The following is a 12,500-nucleotide window of genomic DNA, read 5'->3' on the forward strand; positions in this document are numbered from 1 at the left end:
GCATGGTTGACCCGTCTCCCTTGGTTTGCTTATGGTTGTTTGCTTCCCGACAAAGTGAAAGGAGTTCCCGTATTTTCAGGAACTCAGAAAGTACTTGCATTACTCTTGAACTGACTAGTCGCAACGCCGAAGGTGTTGTGTCATTAGGAGGGCACGGCCTGGCTACAGAAGAATAGGTGGTAAGTCGAGTGAGTGGACAGAGCAACGGCTACACATGAAAGGCCTTCCAGCCTGGTTGCAGTTAGCGAAAGCAAGTCGTTTATCAGCTAGGTGATTAGAGTCAATGCATCCCACTTAGCTCTAACGGGCCTTAAAGATTTAACAGAATGGTCATATCGCTGTTAAAAGCAAATAGGGTTTTACGCAGATGCTGCAGCCAGTCATAAAGATCATGAAGTTTACTCTATGTGTGATATGTGTATATACTGCTGAACACTTCAATGTTCTTCAGGATCAATACCATATATGTACTACTGCTATTGCCATAAGCTCTCTTTCGAGTGGAATAGAAAAAGAAGTGACCACTTTGCTGATTATAGCCACTTTGCAGATAATGGGGACACTTCCGTCATCTAAGGGTTTTAGCGTTACTGACTTCTCATCTCCTTGGCATTCCTCTCCTGGAGTTTCTTATGTATTATTATCATTCAGTATTATTATTATTATTATTATTATTATTTAGGGTTGTAGTGTTACTGACCTCTCATCTCCTTGGCTTTGCTCTCCTGTAGTCTCTTGTCCTCCTCCCCCTCACTGGGGATGCCCTCGTCCTCGTCCTTTTCTCTGTAACACCAGGAGGAGACAGGAAGACAACATTTACCCTCTCATCATCATCAGTATAACATTGGTCATCAGCCTTCTCCACCAGGGGAGTATTCCAAGAACATGGTTAGGTGATAAACCTGGTTAGATGAACCTGCATGAAGTGGTAAATTGGCTAATAGATAGACCACAGCTGTCCTTTACTTAAGAAAATCCAAGACTCCAGCCTCGCATATTAGATTAGTTACCACTACCTCAAGGGTAATTTAGCCTACATAGATTACTACTTCGCCAGGTTCTTAGCATAATCCCCATGAGGAGACCGGAAGACAACCTTTCTAATCTCACCAGAAGCCTTAAACATTGATCATCAGCAAAAATGAAAAGGGTAAGACTGGGGATGCCCTCATCCTCACCCTTATCTCTGGAACATTGAGAGGAGAAAGAGGAAGACAACTTTTGAGGACCACTCTTTTCGATACCCACAAAAAGTTGAGCTTATTTTTAACTCCACGTCCCACTCCATCCTCTGTATTAACTTGTTTGTATTGGAGTGCTTACAAAGATTACCCAGATCATTTCACTCAGCAGCTACTATGAAAGGCATCTGGTGTTATTTCCATATTGTTATTTCATGCTCATCGATTTCAATAAATTGAACTAAAAAATCCAGGCCAATGTTCAACACCATTTAAAAAAAATTGTCTAAACCTAAGCATAAGCCTGTGTTCAATACCCTCTCTCCCCTCACTCACATGGACTGCATGGCGTTCTGGATGAGCTGCATCCAGGTGTTGCGCTCGTCCTTGGAGCTGGCGTACACCTCCACCATCTCTGGCCGCTCGATGCCCGCCGTGATGAGGAACAGAGCCTTCTCCTCATTGGCCACCTCGCGCACAATCAGCTTCTGCAGAGAGATCACCGTGGAGCGCTGGTCCTGCAGGAGACACAGGGAGGGAAGCAGAGAGAGTTGGGATATACAGTACTGTAAGTAGACCATGATGGAAAGATCAGTTGAATGCTGTTTGCATCAGTAATACAATATGCCACAGCGCTTTCAATCTTTGACTTTGCCAACGACTTTCCAACTCCCAAAGTACAGTAATTGCATTTTTCTTTTGTTTTTCTTTCATCATTCGCTTCCAATTTAATTTACATTTCTTTTCATTCAATTGTTTCATGTATACACTTCAGAAAATACATTGACTCAGATCTGCCAATACCATCATTACAGTCTATTTCCACAGCAGTGGTCTAATTTAATGTGGGCATTTCGCCATTAGGAGATGCAGCTGGTGAGAGCAGGCTGTTAGCCACATGATGTGATTCCTACCAGTGAGGCGAAGATGTATTTCTGATCCTTCTCCTGCATGAACACAAACACATCTGACAGCAGCAGCGCCTGGACCTCTGTGAGAGACAGAAAGAAAGAAAAAGAATTAAGGATTAATTAAAAAAACACTTCCCTATCCATATCCATCCCTATGGTACACTCAGGGCCTTGTTCACTCTGATGTTAAAGACCATGGGATAGGCCAGTTTGCTCAGAGACACAAGCCATACTGATATTCAATTTCATTTTCAGTGACCCTCTAGACGCAAGTCTAGTAACATTTACATTTGGCGATCTTCAAATCTCTTGATCTAGTGACCTTTAAATGTACAGTCTTCAAAATTTAGTGACCACCTAGAATCTCATGACCGATCTAGTAACTGTCACATTTACTGACCCAGCCAGTAGTGGTCAACTCTAGTGACCAGCAAATGAAGTCACAGTCTAGTAGTGACCTTAGAATCTTCCAGGGGAAGAAACCTTAAAACCTACAGAGGTGCATTTCAATTCTAGTGACCATCTAGCAAAATCGTCTTTCAAATCTACTGACCACCAAATCCAGTGGCCACATAGGGACCTCCAAATCCAGTGACCATCTCACCTTTTTGAAAGTACTTTTGTAGGCTTTTTGTGCCTTTATTATGATAGTATAGCGAAGAAGTGTATGGTACGGCTGCTAAGGCCAATACAACATCCCATGGTAACAGTTGGTCCCATGATTTTCTGGCGTGGTCGCCATTTTGGAATGAACATCGGTCAAATTACATTGGAATACATTGAAAATGTATACACGATTTCTACATAATACGGTAAAAAATATTTTTTGTAGCTATGGGAAATTCTTCATTTACAAATGCTTATACCATCTCATATGATTTTTTTTGGCACAATCAGTGCAGAAGCCATATTATGCCTAGCCTAGCGTTATGACTGCCTGTTCACTCCAGAATGGCAGATTTGACTCAAAACTGACTCAAAATGCCCCCTGTTTCCCATAAAGTACCTGACCTTCGCCTCTTGTTACCTCCACATTCTTTGATGCACCACAGCATCCCACCCCTGACCATCTCACCTTTGAACCTCCCTACGGATGTCTTGAGCTGCAGCGGGCCGTCGTGGATGAGCCGCCTGCCCCTCAGCAGGTCTTCCCGTGCGAACATCTGGCCGCTCTTCATGCGCATGATGGACTTGCTGTCGGTGCGGCCGTACACGTCCTTCAGCCGCCGCCGCCTCTCGTATTCGTGCACGCGCGTGTCCACTGCCGAGATCACCTCCTTCACCAGCCGCAGGGCCCGCGACACCTCCTCCTGCTCCTCGTCACCGTCTGCAGGGGGGGGGGCAGCACCAGAGGGGGGCACAGACTCAGAGTCAGTCAAACCATTGTGGATCACTTCAGAGGTATTCATACTGGGCAGGAAATTGCCTTTCAACTCATAAAAGATTTATTGTAGAATTACTATACAATAACATAAATATAATAAATATGACGCATGTGTGTCTGCAGTTTACGGCAAGGGGGAAGCAGAGTTGCAGTGAATCTGAAAAACCACAGGGAGCTGCAATAACTTTTAATAACTGACGTTCACCCCACTTGACATCGCTTCTAGACGAGTCGAAAACACAACACATTTCTATTATTTATTTGCAGACTAACAACATAAATCACGCATTTCAACATGATGCATATCAAATAAACATGCAGCACACCGGGGGCCGGAGCGGAGGAACAAACACCACAGACAAACAAGAGGGAAGGGGTGATGAAGACGAATGGAGACGCCAGATTACATCACCACCTTCCTTCCTACTGCTGACTGAGTCAGACGCAGGTTCATCTGCAGTGCACAAGGGGGAGGGGTCAAGCTGGGACGCTACGCTAGCACTTAAGATAGGCTAGGGGGAGTTGGTGGTATCTACGGTAATTAGCCGTAAATGTGATTTAGCAGAAGGGTACAGTATCACTCAGGATTTGAAAGATTTTATTTGTCAGGGTTATGCAGGTACGACGTCTGGTGGAGACAGTAAGTCACTGTTCCCTCACACTCTGACTTTTGGTTTCTCTAATGGCCTTTGCGCCAGAGAGCTCTAGGTACATCCACATCATATTTTCCATACCTTTGGTGTGCTGCAGTATTCTCTGGATGAGGACTGGGTATTTGGTGATGCGCTGGGTCACCAGTAAGATGCATTCCGGAATGCTCAGTCTTCGCACAATCGCGCTGCTCATCTTTTTCTGAAATAACGACACATTTTGACCAGTTTTGTTAATACATGCCATTTTCCTACTACTAAATCACACACAAGAATACATGTGCTTGTGACTGTGGCAGCTGAGCGAAGGCCTACCTTAATAAAGGCCTGGAACCGTTTGTCTTTGGCGTGGAGCTCTTTGTAGTAGTTCACGGCTTCGTTGTGCCGACTGCAGAACTTTCCGTAGACTTTCTTCATGCGCTCTGCATTGGAGCCCGAGAACTGATGGGGAAACAGAGGGTGGGGGCGCCAGTGAGCGGCAGAATGGTGGCAAATAAAAGCAAGCATGTGTTGGATTGGCTGTGAGTCAAGAAAACAATTACACGTTGCGGGGGGTGCCATACTCTCATTCACTCTGACCTTAGTCATTTCCCCATCATAACCCAATCTCTCTCTCACTGATATGCCATCAAACTCTTCTTTAAACTGATATAAACAAAATCCCCCTATCTTTTTGGTGCAGGGGTTTACCGGACCACCATGTCAAATGAATGCTTTTCAGCAGCAGGTCATCAACAGGAGTGCACTATCCAGGGCTGACAGAATGATGGACACTCGTCTTCATTCGCTCTCAAGCTGAGCATCATTCTCCGCAAAGTGGCATGTTCAAATCCTGGGTGCCAAAGGCTACATGGGTGCCACTTTGCTTTAGCTTGCCAGTTTGTCTGTGCTAATGTGTAATCTAATACAGCACATCCATCATCGGTGTCTACTGTATGAAACAACAACATGAGTGCAGGGCATCTGTCTTCACATGGGATTGCTGAACCATCGCTCATCTTACAGTACGGTAATTGCATTTCTGGAGAGAAGAGTATCTACGGGCTACGTGTAATACAGTTACAGGGCTTTTTGACGAATGTTTTTTTTTTCCATGCCTGAAACATGAACATGAAAAATATAAACATATATTTCTGTCAATCATGCACAATCATTCATCTATCTCTTCATCTCTGCAAATGCATCTGATCTGAAACTGTCCACCTATCAAACTATCTATCCATCTATCTAATACACCTCTTCCATCCATCCATCCATCCATCCATCCATCCATCCATCCATCCATCCATCCATCCATCCATCCATCCATCCAGATCTTCTAAATCTTTCCATTTGGTCAGCCAACAATACATCCATCTATCTATACGTGCATGGTACTTTGCTTATTCAATCATCAATTCATCCATCTGTCTGTATATGGATCACTCTATTGCCACGGCCTTTCACCCATCCATCTTACCCTTCTTCAAGTCATCCATCCATGAAACAATTCAATTCACTGCACAACTGATAAATCAGTTCTTGCAAGTGTTTTTTATATGGCATCCTATCCAACAATTTCACACACACACGCACACACGCACGCGCACCTATGAGGCACTCCGACCCTGTGCACCAGGTATCCCCTCTCGGCATTGGGGTTAGAAACATGAACATGGAAGTTACACATATACTGTATATTCCATCCCCTCCCCACACTATCCATCCATTCATCACTCCATCTAACCACCAATTCATCTGGTCTGTCCATCTATCTATTCAACTCTTCCATCCATCCATCTAGAAATATATGAATCTGTCTAGTCACCCTGCCATACACCCATATATCAATGCCTTTCAATCCTTCCAGCTGCCTGTAAGTCCATGAAATGTCTCTATTCCTTCTGTCTTTCATCCATTCATATATCCATTCAAGTATTGACAATTTTGCTATTATGTTATTGCATCTCATAACTCAGTGAGCAGACTGAACGTCTTCTGATTGGCTGAGCAGGTGTCCTTTATTCCCCGGTAGCAGGACACCTATGATGTCATGCGGGCGTGCGGGCGCCCAAGTTGCTTCTTTTCTAACTTTCTGGCGAAGTGCCGTTACTAGTTCTATCGCATCTGGTTGTCAAGTCAAAAACCCAGTCGTCAATTCTATCGCATTTGGTTGTCAAGTCACCCCAACATTCTGCGCGCGTCCTTACATGCCTCCGATAGAGGCGCGTCTCACTAGATTAGGAAGTGGTGCCCATAGCAACGTACCAAGCGCAGTGGTGAATCTACTTTCTCACCAAGCCTAAGATCAACATATTAATAAATTAATAATTAAATGCTGGTAACCGGGTGATAAGCGGAATAGCGGCCTTCGAGGTGTCCCGATATCAAGGGAAAATGGACTTGGCGAAGCGAACAGCCCTTTGGCTGCGCCGTCAGGCTGTTTAGAACGCCCCGCCTTGTCCATTATTTCCCTTGATATCGGGACACCTCGTCTGCCGCTATTCCATACGCATCTAATACTCTCCACCGACCTGATGGACCAGCACGTCCCCGACCCTGTGCACCAGGTAGCCCCTCTCGGCGTTGGGGTCCCGCGTGAGGGGCGTCTGGCGGCGCCTCTCCAGCAGGGCGGAGAGCAGCAGGGTGTGGAGCTCGGTCAGCTCGTCCAGGCAGGGGAAGAGGCGCTCCAGCGCGGCGCCCTCTAGCTGCAGCTCCCGCAGCAGCCCCTTGCAGTACACCTCGCCCATGATGCGCAGCGTGCGGACCTGGTGCAGCTCCGTCTGCATCAGCTCTGCACAGGGCAGGGGGGGGGAGACACATGTACATCAGGTCAGCAACACACACACACTCACACAACGCGTTTAATAGTAGCCACGCAGCCCACACACAGACTTACATCCATCCCGCAGTCCAATGACACACACATCATAGACCCACACAGCAAACACATGTGTGATACAAATATGTGTGCATACACGCACACACTCAAATCACAGCTATCATTGTTTGTACATAGACATTCCATTAGTTATTGGTACATTACAACTGCTTGGTTTTCAAGATTTATAGATTCACCTACAGCAGGTATACTGTGAATCAATTTCATTAAATAAATGTATTTCAATAAAAAAATGTTTTAACACAACATCGTGCAGTAGACAGTTTTGCTCATCATTAGTTAATTATTTACTAAGTCTTTATAAGCAGACGTTATTATAGTGTTACCGACATATTGTATGTGGAGCGTGAGAATAGTGGACTATGCAAGAGGTGGGCGTATGCAAAACCTATGAGAGATCTCTGTACAGAGGATGTGGTGAGACTTGTCTGAGGGGGGATCTGTGGGGCTGTGGTAATGTTGAACTCAATCATTAGTGTCAGCAGAATCAGTGTTATCAGACGAGGTGTTGGTGGAACTGAAATCATTGTGAACAGCATTTGTGGGCTGGACTAACAACATACATAATATTCAGACATTTCAGTGTCTATGTATAGGCTGCGATAGGAGAGAGAAAGCGGGCAGTGTGGAGCAGAGCTAGGAGAATAATTAAGAAATTAAACGAATAGATAAAAAAACAATAATACATTGAAAAAATATACAGTGCCTTCAAAAAGTCTACACACACCCCTCTTCAAATGTCAGGTTTTTGTGATGTAAAACAATGTCAGAAAGACAAATAAATTCACAGCTTTTTCCACCTTCAATCTAAACTATTAACCTGTACAATGCAATTGAGAAACAAGCATAAAGATTTAAATGGAAACAATAGAAAATAAAAAACTTCAATTAACATGGTTGCATAAATATACACACAAATGAATACTTAGTTGCAGCACCTTTGGCTTGTCTGGGCCATTCCAAAACCTCAATATTATTCTGGTGAAGCCATTCTTTTGTAGATTTAGGCGTGTGCTTGGAGAAATTGTCGTTCTGAAAGATTAGTTCCTCTGCATCTTCACCTTTCTACCAGGGGGCCGAAGATTTTGTGCCACTACCACGGCCCCTGTGGAAATTTTCATAATTCCCTCCTCCCTAATGAAGGCCCCAGTTACAGCTGAAGAAAAACAGCACAAAAGAACAATGCTGCCACCACCATACTTCACGTTAGGTATGGTGTTATTGCGGTGATGTTTTGTGCCAAAAATACCTTTTGGAATTATGTCCAAAATGTTCAACCTCAGTTTCACCTGACCATAACACATCTTCCCACATGCATTTGGGAGATTACAGAAGTATTTTTTGCAAAATTTACCTCACCAAGATTGAACTTTTTGGTCATAATTCAAAAGGGTATGTTTGGCGCAAAACATCACCGCAATAACACCATACCAAACATGACTGTGACATGGCGGACCATGGAGAAGATCCCAATTTTCATGTATGAAAAGTGCAATTTTTCCAGTCAAAATGAATACTTAGAATTTGATGGTGGTGGTAAGTATTCATGAAAAAGTTAACATTAATGAATGGGTAGCATGAATTCTGGAAATAAACACCTAAAAATCTCACACAGTGTGCCTTTAAAGCTTTATGCTTGTTTCTCAATTGCATTGTATAGGTTAATAGTTTAGATTGAAGGTGGAAAAAGCTGTGAATTTATTTGTCTTTCTGTCATTTTTTTTACATCACAAAAACCTGACATTTGAGGAGGGGTGTGTAGACTTTTTGAAGGCACTGTACATTGACAATTATTTAGCAAAGAACTAGTATTTGTTGTTTGTCAATCCTGTTCAAAATTTTATTCTGTGTTCCACAGTGTGCGTGATTCCAGTAACAGTTGACTTAACTCAACCCAGTGACTGTGAATCTTCTAGGCCCCACCTCAATCATGCCTGAGTAAATGCTTTTTTTCATGAGCTCGCCATGTCAAAAAAAGTTGAAAAGAACTAGACACCCTGCTTGGCCCTATGGACTTGAAAACATTTGTTTATTTTGCAGTGCCACAGGAGGTATGGGCAGGCCCGGGCTAATTTCCCAGCCCTTATCGACACAACCATCAAACTCCTTCGATATTGAAAAAACACTGTGATGGTAATGTTTCTGGCTTGTGGGCCGAGCCTACCGTAGATGACGTCCTGCCTCTTGACCACCTCCTTCTTCAGCTGCTTGAGCTGCTTCTTGTCCACCGTCACGCTCCAGGAGTCCGACTCCAGGTCCCGTACGTCCGCCTCAAACTCACACAGCAGCTGGGTGTCCATCATCTCCGTACCTGAGGCGCAAACAAAGGCAACGACACAGACAACGCCACACACAAACACAAGCACACATTTCATTAGTTGACATTGGTGGCATTCGCAAAGAGGTAAAAGACAGGAGAGCAATATAAACATTTTCATTGTTCAGTTTGAAACAGTGATTCAAGTGTAGCCCTTGCAAACAATACAGAGACTTTTTTTTTTTTTTTTTTTTTACAAATCACATACATTATGCATCACTTCATGTGCACAGAGTATAATTAGCGAAAAAGCATCACTTCATGTGCACACAGTATAGCTAGTGAAAAAGCAAAATGATTTATCTAAAGATTTGTGCATATGAGAGCACAAATCTCTAATATGAACAAATGGACCACACATGGAACATACCTTCATCCGTCAGGGACTCTGTGGACTCGTTGACCTTGCTGGTCTTGTGCAGGTTGTCAGTGGACTGGGAGAGGAACTTCTTCAGGGGCATGTCATCATGCATGGGGCTGCAGAGAGAGAGAGAGAGAAATAGATGGCAGATATGGAAGACAAGGATAAGGCTTAGCAACCAAACAAGAAAACATACAGCAATATGAAAAAGAGAGCAAAGTGAAAAGACAAAAAATGACAATCTCTGTATGTAAATGCTTAAACATATACTACAGCATACGTGTTAACCAATGTGGAGAGCAGCAACATATTTATTTGTATTTGTGGATTTAACTGTGTGTAAGTATATATGCAATAAACATACAGACGTGTGCGTGCATGTGCGTGTGCGTGTGCGTGTGCGTGTGCGTGTGTGTCTTACCCTGCGATGTTGGTAATGGACACACTCTTGGACAGAGGGCTATGTCCACTGAATGACATGATGCCACTGGTGCTTTTCCGTGGGGGGTTCAAGGGAGGCTGGTCGTCAGGGAAGGAAATTGTCGACTTGGGACGATCCCGAGATATCCCAACCACTGTCGCTGAAAAATAGTGCCAACAGCCACGGTCATGATCATTGAATCAACTACACGTTAAAAATGTAATCAATCAACAGCAGATTAAAAACTCAATCAGTGATCGGGTTTGAAAAATATGCTGTATTTATTATCATCCAAAATGACAAATAATGGGGCAGTGTTACCACCAGGGACTGCTAAAGAGTTAAAAACAACATTATTTCCAATAATGCAAGCACTCACTTTCAGTCATCAACGACAAATATTTGACCTTCATTTAATTTATAAATTTAACCCCCGTCTAATTCACAAGCACATCAAAATTTCACCTGAACACAAAAACACACACAGGTATAAAGAGTTTCTTACTTTTGTTCCTCATGGACACACTCGTCAGTGAAGCAGAGTCAGGCACAGTTGATGGTGGCTGCAGAGAGGAAACAGTTACTGTAGTTTGCAATAACAGAGATAGCCACCCTGCACATGCACACAGACACCATAGTCTCTCAAATGCGCACACAAAATCAAACACACTTACTTGAACATGTACACACAAGTATGGACTTATTAAACACATTAGACCAACACAGTATGGGAAAAAAGTGAAGGATGTATAATACAGATCTCAAATGTCAAGTGGTTCAGGAAGTGTAGGAATATGCAGCGAGTGTGGGTGGAGAGAGAGAGAGAGAGAGAGAGAGAGAGAGAGAGAGAGAGAGAGAGAGAGAGAGAGAGAGAGAGAGAGAGAAAGAGAGAGAGAAAGACACAAGACACAGCAGGAAAGAGAGCCAAAAAGAGCAAGAGGAAGTGAAAAAGAGCAACTCGGCAAACCCTACCTTCATTTTGACCTTGGCACACACAGGCAGGCTCTCTCGGCAGCCCTTATGGACATGTGCACTGCAATCTGCATGACGAGAGAGAGAGAGAAAGGGGGAGAGATGAAACACAGATGGAAAAACAAACTTAGTATGACACGCTTGATTTTCATTTGAAGCAGACTGTGTAATTGCTAATAAGGCTAAATGGAGACAGTGGATGGTGTCCATGTGCTTAAGAAGCTCGAAGAGACTTTTCTCTCCCGAGACAGTTCCCAGTCATAACAAAACTAACCCTAGACGTCTGCGCTAACTTTGTTTTGTCTGTGTACTCTTGTTTTCCCCACAAATTGTTGCTGATTAACGTAGGTCTTATAAGTCAATTCGGATATGCCCGTCTACGACTAAATATTATGTCATTTAAAATGTAATGCTATGCTCAATGCTCTGCCTAGAGATAAGCTGGCACCCAAAACAAACAGGAGAAAAATGTCAACAAACGAGGTGTGAGAAGGAAATGCACAACAGCAGAGCAGAGCAGCAGGTTTCACACTCTGCTCCAAATCTGCAGTGACTTGAGTGATTAACCACATTAGACACTAGGCTTCCTGCTCCCCTCACGGGGCCTTCTCAAGCGGACGTACGTATATGCACACATTAAAATAATGTACTAAAACAAACATGTTATAATATGCACGCACGCACACACACTAAAATCTCCAGCTCTTCATGTACACTCATGCAATAACGGACACACTGTAGCAAAGACATACACACATAACTGCCATTCTTTCAGTTCTGAAATATTATTCACAAAAACACAATGACATGCACAAACACAAAATGCATGAAACAGACACACACGTGCCACACATGCACGCACGCACACATACACACGCGCGCTCACACACATACACGCGTGCACACACTGCACACCCATTGTGCGCGCACACACACACACACACCGTGCATGCACACTGACACTCACTCTCAGTTCTGTAAACCTGTGGTATTGGGTATGGGGAAAGAAGACAACAGGGCCACACCCAACCACTTACTACTGAGGACTACTGAGTAAAGACTTGAGAACAAGAATCCAGAATGCAATGCTTTGTACAGTACAGTACATGGGGCTGCAAGGGGCTGCAACACGCCAGAGAAAATTGAAGTCAAGAAAAAGTGTCTTTACTTTGCTCAAATCCTACTCAAGTATAAGTAACCTAGTTAGAGTAAAAAGTATCTAAAGTACCTATCTAAAAAGTCTAAAAATCTTCTCCAGTAAAAGTAAAAACAATTTGAGTTCAATTACTAAGTAACTGTACTTTTTTTAATTGTCTTTCCTCTTGAGAATTCAATGTTTCTTTTTCTTGAATATAGTCTTCCATGACCTGTATCTTTTTCTTGACATCAGCCATCTAACATATAACCAAGTTGGCTGGAACA

The 12,500-nt window shown here is 43.4% G+C and overlaps 1 protein-coding gene across 4 annotated transcripts in view; it reads right to left on the reverse strand.

Moving 5' to 3' along the window:
* Positions 1–12,500, reverse strand: part of akap13 (A-kinase anchoring protein 13) — a 151,406-nt gene that overhangs the window by 14,543 nt on the left and 124,363 nt on the right. For all 4 annotated transcript variants that reach the window (XM_063197419.1, XM_063197420.1, XM_063197417.1 and 1 more), the window contains 12 exons: positions 11,079–11,146; positions 10,612–10,669; positions 10,107–10,266; positions 9,695–9,801; positions 9,172–9,318; positions 6,640–6,899; positions 4,442–4,567; positions 4,211–4,328; positions 3,168–3,419; positions 2,096–2,172; positions 1,518–1,699; positions 701–783 (listed from right to left, as the gene is read on the reverse strand). In XM_063197419.1, coding sequence (XP_063053489.1) covers positions 701–783; positions 1,518–1,699; positions 2,096–2,172; positions 3,168–3,419; positions 4,211–4,328; positions 4,442–4,567; positions 6,640–6,899; positions 9,172–9,318; positions 9,695–9,801; positions 10,107–10,266; positions 10,612–10,669; positions 11,079–11,146 — 1,638 coding nt within the window. The remainder of the gene's footprint in view (positions 1–700; positions 784–1,517; positions 1,700–2,095; positions 2,173–3,167; positions 3,420–4,210; positions 4,329–4,441; positions 4,568–6,639; positions 6,900–9,171; positions 9,319–9,694; positions 9,802–10,106; positions 10,267–10,611; positions 10,670–11,078; positions 11,147–12,500) is intronic.

Source organism: Engraulis encrasicolus, chromosome 4, assembly GCF_034702125.1.
Source record: "Engraulis encrasicolus isolate BLACKSEA-1 chromosome 4, IST_EnEncr_1.0, whole genome shotgun sequence".
NCBI classification, from domain to species: Eukaryota; Metazoa; Chordata; class Actinopteri; order Clupeiformes; family Engraulidae; genus Engraulis; species Engraulis encrasicolus.